Source organism: Balaenoptera physalus (genome assembly GCF_965194825.1).
Source record: "Balaenoptera physalus genome assembly, chromosome: 10".
NCBI classification, from domain to species: domain Eukaryota; kingdom Metazoa; phylum Chordata; class Mammalia; order Artiodactyla; family Balaenopteridae; genus Balaenoptera; species Balaenoptera physalus.
Genome location: NC_138889.1, coordinates 90,017,804 through 90,029,449, shown reverse-complemented (window position 1 = coordinate 90,029,449; position 11,646 = coordinate 90,017,804). Strand labels below are relative to the sequence as shown.

General features: G+C 48.4%; 1 protein-coding gene across 2 annotated transcripts in view; it reads left to right on the top strand.

Annotated features, from left to right (window-relative positions):
* Positions 1–465: 465 nt before the first annotated feature.
* The window catches only part of SLC1A2 (solute carrier family 1 member 2), a 112,505-nt gene continuing 101,324 nt past the window's right edge, over positions 466–11,646 (top strand). For both annotated transcript variants that reach the window (XM_082410495.1, XM_082410494.1), the window contains exon 1: positions 466–11,527. In XM_082410495.1, the coding sequence (XP_082266621.1) occupies positions 11,520–11,527 (8 nt within the window). In that variant the 5' untranslated portion in view covers positions 466–11,519. The remainder of the gene's footprint in view (positions 11,528–11,646) is intronic.

Below are 11,646 nucleotides of genomic sequence, written 5' to 3'. Positions count from 1 at the left end.
GGGAGTGCAAAAGGACAGCTGTAGAAGGGACAGGGGCCAGGAGCCAGCCAGCGTTTTGTTCCCTGGTCCCAGGAAGCCCTTTTCCTCATCCAGTGACTGGAGGCCCCTCGTGTTGCCTCAGGCTCTGTTCCAGACACCGTGTCTGAGAGGAGGTCTTCTCCATGCCCGAGATCCGGCTCAGGCCCTGCTTTGGTGGATCCCGGTGCTTCTGAAAGTCTGCCCCCTGGGTTGTACACAGACCTGAATCTCTGACCATGCTGTAGAGCAGGGAGGTGTAGTGGGCAGAGTCCAGATGCTCCAGCCGGACTGCCTGGGTTTGCATCCCAACTGCCACGTGCCAAATGAGCTCAGGCAGGTTACTGCAATCCTCTGTGCCTCAGTTTCTTCATCTGTAAAATGGAGCTACTAAGGGTATCTACCTCACAAAGTAAATTTTAAGGAAGCTCAAAAAGTGTTGATCCTAATTATTTTTATTAGCGGGAATTTCTCGAGGCCACGTACAACATCTTACTCATATTTGTGGCTGGTCCTGGGCTAGGTCCTTCCTGGTTATTGAGAATTAGTTTGCAATAGTACTTGAGGATTTGAGAATAAATATCTCAAGTTGTATGGAGTGTGCACTTGGGAGATGATACTCCAAGAAGTAGAAAAGTTAATAATCTAGCTCAGAGGGTTTTAATGTGGGCTCCAGGCCTGGGCTCCAGAACCACGGAAGCAGGGGAGATGAGGCTAACATATAGGATGAAACCACAGAGAATAGTAACGGAGCGAAGCCATCAGCTGGGTGGTACGAGCTGCTGCTGGAGGCTCTGTATGAAATGATAAGATTATAAGTCCAGCTGAACATGAATGAAAGAAGCATCCAATCCTAAGAGAAAAGCCAGCAGGGAGCAAGGCGTGGCTGCCTGGAGGGGTGATGGGGGGAGGGGCGGGGGGAGGGTAACCTCATCATTACTCTTCCCGGGCACGCTTCCTTCTCTTGCCCTCTCCATTCCCTCCCTGCCTTCTCGCCAAGTCGCTTCTTTGCTCGCCCTTCTCCCTGCCTACACTGTGCCCACACCTTGGGGAGCTGCCGACAGTGGCAAAGGCACCAAGGGCTGATGGGGGAGTCGGATTGTGGGCCAGACCCCAGGTCTCCTTCCTAAACTTCCCATGCAGATTGGTGGTTTCATGGCTCTCAGGCTGCTCTTATTGTGTTCCGTTTTTGTTTTTTTCAAATTAAACAAATTTTAGACCCGCAGCCTAGTCAAATGAGTTTCAAGATCAGGTAGAGTGATGCTTCTTAAACCTCAGAGGGTTTAAGGATCACCTGGGGATTCCGTTAGAAATGCAGTTTCTCATTCCTCAGGGCTGGGCGGGGCCTGAGACTCTGCATTTCTGTCTCCTCGGTGATGGTTGCTTGAGTATCTGTTGATAAGCGAGAACTCCAGCACATTAATTCAGCCAGTGGCACTTCTGACTGTTTGATAAAGAATTAAAAGTACAAAGGTGTTGCCTTGAGCCTCACTGCCTCCTCCTAAAGATGTTAAATGAGGTCATAGTCTGCCTTGGCAAAGGTTGTGAGGCATTGTTGGCATATACCCTCATCTGCTGGTACCAAGGAAAATGAGGCCACAGGTTCAAAATCAGCTTTTCAGGGAGCAGTCAGCTTTACTTTGCTCCGCAGATGCAGACTGTAACTCAGTAGCCGTTGGCCACCAAAGTCATACACAAGGGTCGGCGAGGGGAAGAGAAAAATCCACTGTGATTGAAGGATGAGGTCCTGAGGGCCCAGCCGAACCATGGTAGATACTTCTCCAGGTCAGCAGGAAGGGAGTGAATGTGGGTCTGGCGGAGTTGGTGCCATATCCAGGTGGTAAGGGGAGGCCATAGACAGGAGGTGAATGGAATGATGGGAAGCAAGGGGATGGGAGCTGTACTGGAAGCGTCCCTGATGGGCTGGTGGAGGGGACTTGCTCAGGATGGAGGAGGCAAGGTCGTTCTCACTCAGGGTGGCCACCAGGCCTAAAGGTGCAGGATGAGAGTCAATACGGGTGAGTCAACTCATTCCATCGCCTGGTAAGGAAAGAGCTCAACACTCACCCTGCTGATGGGAGAGGGGCTGCCCCCCCCCCTTTCTGGTTCTCTGAGCCCTCACAGGCTGTCAGATAGAGAGGGCAGAGGTTCACATCTTCCATCCACTCTGGCCATCTCTTCTTCCCCTTCACTACTCAACAGAGACAGCGCATTCTGTTCTTGGTCTGGGAGGTTATGGAATCTCTAGCTGGCCACTAAAATGCCGGGAAGGAAGACTCAGCACTGAGGCCTCTTCTTGCCCGTAGTTTCTCCCCTCTGCCATCTGCCTCAAGTGAGACAGCCGCTCAGATGGAATGGAAAGAGATCTCACCTCACCCAGCTTGGTCCCCATCCCCCTGCTTGGTCCCCGTCCCCCTGCCCAGCCCTTCTCTTCACTCTCCGCTGCATGTGGAAGAGTCCCGCTGCCCCCCACTAAAGCGCAGGGGTACCTTCTAACAGCCCCTCTGTTCTTTGCGCTTCTCTTCCAACTTATAATCCTGTCTGTCGGGCTGCTGGTTGTGGAGACCCCAGGCTGCTTCTCTCGTGGCTGGCGGGGCATAGGTACCCCCACGCCAGCATCATCCTTGTTCACTTGAAAGCTCGGGTAACTCATGCAGTTATCTAAGGGCAGTCTCGGCTCCTTCCTTGAGGAGGCTTAGCTCTGCCTGGAGTACAGGTGGACCACCACCAAAGGGAAGTAGGAAGGGACAGTGGAATGTTCTACCGTCACCACTCCCCCATCATTTCCCCTAGCGATCCTTGATTTCCACAACCAGATGAGCTCATTACTTTATTCCTATATGAACTGTTTCTTACTTTTCTAGCTCTGGATACTTATCATATTCGGATTTTTGTTAGCATTAGTTATGTATTTGAGTTACTACCATACCATCCTACCCAGCCCCCTGCCTCACCACGTACCCCCCACCAACAACTATGATGATCAGCTGTCAGACAGTGGGGTCTAGCCCTGTTTGGCCTGCAATGGGTGGCATAGAAGGCAGTCCAGGAAAATTCAGAATAAATGTGTCACATCCTGATATGGAAATGCCAAGCCCCTTTCAGGCCCTTAGATATGGCTGTATCATGCTCTGGTGGGTGTGAGGGATCTAGAGTTAGGGACAGTGCTTTGACAAATATCCACAAAGCCATTTTCATAAATGAAAGAACATAAGTTTCCATCCAGAACTTCCCCCCTCCTGCTTCCCACGAATGCCCATGGGCAACCTGGGGTGTCCATAGCCACAGCACTAAGTGTCCTTCAGCTGCTGGCCGGCCAAGCCCCTTGGGGGGCTTCCTGAGAATGTCCAGACTGTCCTTTGCTTCAGAATCAAGTGATCACATCCAAGGCAGACAGAATCCAGCAGGCACTGGGGATGCAGAGTGGCTTTTTCTGGACTGTTCCACTTGTCCTGGGACTCCCAACCTCAGCCAGGGACTTTTGGGGTACACTCTGGGTGTGGCCCTGTGGTGGGTCAAGAACACCCCGGGTACCCTTTCCCACAGTCCTACAGACCATGTACCTCCTTTATCCCCAAGGCCCCGTGTCTTTATTTCCAGCCTCCAGCCTGGGTTTCCATTCGTTCTCTGCACATTTGTTTTGCTTCAGTTTGGGAGAGGCAGGGAGGTGCAAGGCTGCTGATAAGGAACCTGGAGCCTTGTAAACAGATTCTGTGGATGGAGCATCTACAACACAGGTGATGCTGAAATATAACTAATAATTTTTAAGCTAAAAGAGTGTCTGACTCACTCCACCCCCCCACCAATGCCTTGAGTTCCATGACAAAAGACCCATCCCCTGGGTATTACTTTAGTCTTCAGAGCCCCTAGTCTCTGGGAAGGTGGTGGGGAAGAAAAATCCACTCCGGGATGTGTTATTTCTGCTGCCTTCACACTGTCAACTCCAGAGCAGGACTTGCTGTTCGTGCTTTAAGACCAGAGAGGGGTATGGGGAGGGAAGGCAAGTGACATGTGTCGCACGCTCTCTCTCTTCCAGACTTGTGCTTCTCTGTCATTTTAAAGTGTTCTCTGCAAGTGGTGATCTGAAGTAGAGTCGAAGTAAAATCAGGTGAGAAATGTAGAAATGGAATATTAAAAACAAAAAGGCACAGGGGTGACAGCCTCGTCCACACTCACCCCCATCACAACAAGTAACAGGGCTCCACACAAACGATGTGTCTCCAGTGGTTTTAGATGAGATCTCTGCCCTCACGTGCTGTCCTCCATGAAATGATAAACCCCAGGACACGTTGGCGCACTTTGGGGGCCAAAGGCGAGGCAGGCGCATCACAAATTGGGCCTGAATCTGCTCCCTACTGCTTATGTCCAGGAATCAATGCCCTCTGTATTTTAGTGGGAGGCAACCAAGCAAGCTTGCGGAGTTAGGAAAAATAAAATAAAAATCCTGGTTGCTCTTTCAGGCAGTTGCTTACAAGAGTGGGAAAAGTGAGGCTGTGTGACCTTGACAGATTACTCAACTGGGCCTTCCTTTCTTCATCTGTAGAATGGGCATCAAAATACCTACCATACAGAGTGAACAATAATAGATAATGATGACAGGCATAATTTAGTGAGCCTGACTGTGGGCCAAGCATTTTTCGAAGGTCTTCACATTACGAAGCAGGGACTATGATTATCCCCATTTTGCAGATGAGGAAAAAGAAACCCAGAGAGGTTTAGCAACTTTGCCAAAATTGCACAGCTAAGAAGTGGTAGAGCAGGACTCAAACCTGTGCTGTTAATAATGAAACCACATGAGGTAAGGATCCAAGGCAATGATACAGCTTTACTCAAAGCGTGAAACAGATGCTCAATGAAATGAAAGACGATTTTAGAGGACACACGAGATGATTGTTCACTGGTGGCAAATTAAGGAACATTGCATCCCGTGGTGAGAAAATTACTCCCTTTTCAAATATCTTCCAATCTTTCTGATTAGGACAAAGTTAAAACCTTGGTTAGGTGCTGCCAGGCCTTTATCACTGTCCTAAAACCTTTCAACTTCCCTTTTAAACCAGGAGAGCAGGAGGCCAAGGCTTCAGCAAACATCCAGGTAGAATTCAATAAAGATGTTTGTTGTCACATTTGTTTTCACGCCTACCTTCTGTTTATGACAAGTGTTACTGGTTTTTCATTGACAGTAGTCATGTAATATTCCCTCTGAAGATACATGTATTTAAGTACAAAGAATCCATCAGTGCTAAATATTATTAAGTCAGTACTAGTAGAGGTGGTATTCAGATATGGCAAAAATAGCAAAGGCCGATGTGAGTGACTCAAGCATGAGAAATCCTGTGATACATCATGAGTAGGTTTCAGCCTGATGGGTTGCACAGGGTTCATATTTAAATGAATGTTAAGGACAGAGGGAAGGGAGGCTGCCACGCTCTCTTTCCATCTGGGAACAAAGGAAAAGAAATGAGCTGTTGGTAAACTGCATGCGACAGTCTTTCCCTTGAAATTTTGGGTCTGATTTTAGCTTGTTCTAAGGGCTGGTGGATCAAGCAGGGGATGAAGAAAATGAGGTTGGTTTTGGTCTTCAGCGAACCACAGAGGCTGAGTGCTGGCGGTGGACCTCAGCTCTTACGGTCAGACCCCAGGTTACAAATGGGAGGCTCCAGATGAGGAAGGGGTTTCCCCCAAGGTCACCCAGGCAGAGAGCCGTAGTGTGACTAGTGCCTTCATCCGTTTCTAGGCCAAGTGCCTCATCTTAGTCTCTTTTCCCAAAATAGTCACCAGGCCTGAACTGGTTCGTGGTAAAACCCAGATGGCTCAGGGTTCAGTCCTCCCCTCTAGGTGCTCACCGGTTCCCAGCACTGCATGAGGAACCATGAGTTACAGGAAACTCCACAAAGGGAAGAAAGTAAATAATCATCTCCAACCTCAAGGCTCTGCTGTATGATTTTGCCCTTAGACGAGCATCATTTGGGAGGTAAGTAGCCCAGGTCTTCTAGAATAGCATCAGTTAGGAAGGTCCCTCCAGGAGTGATAAGCCCCAGATTAGTCAGATTTCACCAGGTTATGCTTCAGTAACAACAACTCCCAAATGTCTGTGTCTTACAACCACGGAAGTTTGTTTCTTGTGTCTTTACATGTTGGTTGCAGGCCAACTGCAAGTATCCACCATGTCTCCTCCATGTGGGACCCAGGCTGAAGACGCAACCCTTAGCTGGGTCATGCCATTGTTGTAGCAGAGGGAATAAGAGCAATGACAGAATCATGTGAAGGTTCTTGATGCTTCTCCGGGGAAGAGACATGTGTTATTTCTATTCTGTGTTGGTTCGGGTACCTAAGAGCAGATTCCAGGACAAGGATTCCAGCACAAGTAGTTTATTTGGGAGGTGCAGGAAATACCAGTAGGAAAGGGGGAAGTGGAAGGGCAGCCAAGAGAGGGTGGGTTATCAGGCCCGCTACCACTGTGGGCAGCTCCAGTTTAACCCATGGGGAAGTCTGTGGAGACCGGGCAAATCACATGTCCTGTTATCCTTGGAATCATGTGTCCTGTCATCCTCTCCAGGAATGAGGGAGCAGGTGTATTTACACATTCAAACCTGCCAGTCACTGGTTGAGGGCTGCTCCTGGCAGGGGCATTTCATTCCCCAGCACTTCTGACCTGTATTGGCACAGAGTAGCCTTTTAGCTTCTGAGAAAGCCCTCAGGCAAAGATACACAGACACTGGCATTTGGAAGTCAGCTGGAGAGCATTCGAGTGATAGGCGAGTGTTACGGGTGAGGCAGGGAGAACATCTGAGACATCTCTCATCCCATTGGCCAAAGCGGAAAGGCAAAGCATGGCATCGGGAATGGAGATATAATCCTCCCACAGAGGTGCAAACAAATATTTGAGGTCTGAAGCACAGTTTGCAGCAGGCCCTGAGCCATGATGTACAGAGTACAGTAAACTCTTTAGTCAAGAGCATCAGTGATGCTTAATTGAGAACTACTAGGTAGACTAGGGTGTGTTGACCTTGGCACCATTGACATTTGGGGCTGGATAATTCTTTGCTGTGGAGGGTACATCCTATGCACTGTATCCTATGCACTTTAGCGGCATCCCTGGCTTCCACCCATGAGATGACAGTAGCATGTTCCCACCTCCAATCGTGACAACCAAAAATGTCTCCAGATTTCCAGCTGTCCCCTGGGGAGCAAAATTGCCCCCCGCAGAGAACCACTGATGTGGATTATGCATGCATTGCTAATTCCCAGAGAATTGAAATAAATTCTAATTCCCAAATAATTAAAATAAATCATAGGTGCCTGGATGGAGGAGTTCACAGCCTAATGGGGGAGACAAACAGCAAGTCACTTGGTGTTGCAGCACTTTGAAATATATAAAAGAAGCAGAAATAGGTAAAAGAAGCAGAAATAGTTCAGGAATGGAAAACATCCATTCGCTGAAGGGTGGGGATGGACAAGGAAGGCTGTATAGAGCCAGAAACATCTGAGTAAGGTTTTGAAGGATGAAGAGGAGTTTTCCAGATGAGTGATACCACAGGTAGAAGTTAAATATAATCTTTGATGATAGTGGAGACTTGGGAATGCTATAATAATTGATGTTGGAAATGCTGACTTCAGAGCCTTCTCACACTCAGGCCAGTATGCAGGACTGTAGTTGAATCATCTTTACCTTGTGATGACAAAGCATTCTGAGTTCAGATGCACCTGGGTTCCAGCCCTCCTCTGCCATCCACCAGCTGTGGACTTCTCTGACTCCCTCCCCATTTTCTTACCCATAAAATGGGTATAATACCTACCTTATGGCATTGTCTTGAGGACTAAATCATGCTATGTCTATAACTCTCAGCCCTGTGCCTGGCACACAGTATGAGAGGAATAAGTAACAGTTAATCATTACCATAAATATTATGAAATATGCTGAATGTGCGTAATGATAGCTAACTTGTATTGAGTGCGTGTTATGCTCCGGCACCATCACAAGGGCCTGTGTGTATTAAGCTTTGAGTACAGTAGCTATTGTGATTATTATCTCCGTTTTACATATGAAGAGGTCAAGGCACAGAGTAATATGTAGGGTGGGTGAGTGGTACTCAAACGCCAGCAGACTGTCTGAAAAGGCAATCACTTTGCTGGATTGTTTAGTACTTAGCATTTCCCCTTAGCTTTTTGAAGAGAAATCAAGGGCTTGGTTATAAAGTTATTTTCACCAAATTATTAGAGCCAGTGTAGCAACTTTTGGATAAATGAACTTTTCTCACTCTTGGCTTAAGGTCCTTAATACACTTATAGATTATTAATAGGAAGGTGGGTGAGCAGAGACTTTTTTTTTTTTTAATAAATTTATTTTATTTATTTATTTATTTTTGGCTGCGTCGGGTCCTCGTTGCTGTGCCCTGACTTTCTCTAGTTGCATCGAGCTGGGGCTACTCAGTTGCGGTGCACGGGCCTCTCACTGCGGTGGCCTCTCCTGTTGCGGAGCACGGGCTCTAGGCATGCGGGCTTCAGTAGTTGCAGCACGTGGGCCCAGTAGCCGTGGCTCGCAGGCCCCAGAGCGCAGGCTCAGCAGTTGTGGCACACGGGCTTAGTAGCTCCGCGGCATGTGGGATCTTCCCGGACCAGGGCCCGAACCCGGGTCCCCTGCCTTGGCAGGCGGACTCCCAACCACTGCACCACCAGGGAAGCCCCGAGCAGAGACTTATTTTTAACCACAGTATATGAGCTGGCCTCTCTCAGTGCGAGTCGACTGGGTCTACTGGGGGGTAGATGATGAATCACCCAACATCGATCCCTTCCAGAAATGTCTGCGAGAGGAACACAAAGGGGAACTTTCAGCTGCTTAACCCTCCCCCAGCCCCCAGCCCTGCCCCACCCCCAGGCGGTTGAGAGAAAATGCTGAGAATTTGTTTGCCAGCCTCCTGGATACCACATCCAGAGCAACTGGGGGTCTGCCTTCTCACCTTTTGTGACAGGGGCACATATGGTGCTCTTGGTGTTAGAGGGAGCAGAATCTGTTCCAAGAACTGCTTTTAAATCCAGCCTCTGTGTGCCTGGTGACAGCTATGGAGATCAGCACAGGGTCCCAGCGTCTGGGGGATGCCCTCTTTCTGCCTGTGGCCCTGTGTCTTGCTAAGCTCTCATCTCTGATGGCCTCTCCTTGTAGGAACAGAAAATATGCTCAAAAAAAAAGAAAGAAAATACAGCTCAGTGAGGGCATGGACTTCAGTGAGGGCATGGAACTCAGTGAGGGCATGGAACTGCATATGGACCTGCCATATGTAGTTCTGCATCCTGCACCCATTGTAGAAGCTCCAACAAGAAAGAGTCAATGAATGAAAGGTGTGGACGCTCCTTCTGTCACAACCCCGCCCATCGAGTGCCTAGACTACACCTGATCTGAGTTTCTCCCATCTTGGGCTCAGGTCGTGGCTCCAATTCTTGCCGGCTTCATGTTCCAGGGCAGATTTCTTTCCCTCTCTATGCCTCATCAGTAAGGTGGAGAGAATAATAATTCCATACAGAGGGTGGCTGGGAGAATTCAGCCTAAAGCACCCGGCTTATAGAAAGTACTCTTAGTGGTAGTTCTTCCGTTTGTCATTTCGAAAATGGAGCTGGCTCCGTTGGCGGTATCCCTGGGGCGGGGGAGAGGGACTGGCCTCCTAGAATTCCACAATGTGGAGGGATCTTAAGGTACCCTCTGGTTCTGTATCCCAAATGATATTTGAAACCCTCTGGTGACCCCCTGTTTTACAAGTGGCAAAAACCTTGGCAACCTAGAGGAAGAGGCATCCGTAGCAGCTTTGCTCTCATTAGCTGTGTCCCAGGCTCCAGCTGGGCCCCCTCCTTGCTGCCAGACAGCAGCCTGACTCTCTGCCTCCTACTCAGGCGTCCATGGGTCTGTGGCAACCCCAGAACATTCTGGGGTAGAATGTGAATGCGGCTCAGGCTGTGCCTGACTAATTGATTAGCTGGTTGTTTTCTCTGCACGACACCCAAAAGATGGTCTTACTCTCCATGCCTCACCCACACCCACCCCTGCCTCCTCCACTTCCCATTCTTTCTCGAATATTCATGCCTCACACTGCCCCTTCTCTAGAGAGACAGTAAACCCCTCCAGGGAGAGTCAGGGTCGTGCGATGGTTCTGGGCATAGGCTCAGGAGTCTGAGTTTGAGGGTTTGGATCCCAGCTCTGCCATGGAGCTGCTGTGTGACCTTGGGCAAGTTACTCAGCCTCTCTGTGCCTTCTCCTGGTCTACAAATGTAAATAATAGTAGTGCCTACCTCACAGGGTTGTTGAAAGATTTAAATTCGCCAAACACATGTAAAGCATGTAGAATGTGCCTGGCACATAGTAAGTCTGCAGTGAAGAATAGCTAATAACAAGATCTTACAGTGACAAATGGCACCGACAGAGGATGGAGATGCTGCAACTAGAAGAGCTTGAATGTAGTCAAGCTCCCAAGGGGATCTGAGATCTGAAAATCCAGTTGGCTTTGGATTTGCCATGGATTCTAATGGCAGCTCTCGATAGCAAAATTGTTCAAAGGACATTAAGGGCTCATAAAGGCAATGGCTATTGTACCTAAGAAATATTTGTGGATTGAATAAATACTGATGAAAATAATAGTTACTATGTGTTGCATGCTATCCATGTTCTAGGTACGTACATGTATGTTGACTGATTTAATTTTCACAACAATCTTGTGAGGTATTATTATTATTATTTATGAATGAGTTATTTGAGGTTCAGAGTTGTTAAGTAATCTGCCCAGCATTACACAGATCATGAGTGGTGGAAGTAGAACTGAAATCTCAGGTGGAGGCCCAAAATGTGTCCACTGCATGCTATAGACTTACCTATGGCTGAGATTAGGAACCAAATAAAATACAATTTTTTCCCAGATGCATAACTCTTGTGAAAATTTCGGATCGATTGGAAGGCTGCGACATCTCCGAACTTTAAAAGGAGAGGGTTTCTTTCATTTACGTTGGGAATTAGCAGGTAAAGACTCAGTACTTTGGTGATTCCAGGTTAAGTGTCAGGGAGCGAGGCTGTCAGGGATGGAACGGTTAATGATCGCAGTGGCTGTAAGGATAGTGATAGAGGAGTGAGGGTAAGTGCCCAGGGAGGATGGTCTCGTGACAGTGCCTGGGGCTTGCCAGCAAGCTGCTGGGCTCGCCGAGTGGAAAGTCACAACACCTGGATGGGAAACAGGCACAGTTCTTGCTTATGGAGAGGAAAGGGACATCAAAGGCCTAAGATGTTCCTGATGAGGTCTTTAACTCCCATAATTACACAATGTTCAAACAAACCCTTAGTGACCTTGAGCTTTTCAGTTAAATGACAACAGTCAGTAGGACAGTTTGTTACTTCTGTGACATCAGAACTCTGGCTAGGTAAACTTTAAAGCAACCGGCAGATTTTTCTCGGAGGTACAGCAGCACCGAGATGGAAGACAGAGCTCATTCCGGTGCTACGTGGCCGGTGCGTTCCTGGAGACGAGAGGATGGTCAGGTCAGAAGTCTTGGGTGGGGTGGCAGTGGACAGTGTGGGGTGATGAGAAGAGAGGAATCCCCTTATATTCCTGGAGGAAGAGGAGAAACAGAAAGTGGGACAATGGGTTATTATAAAAC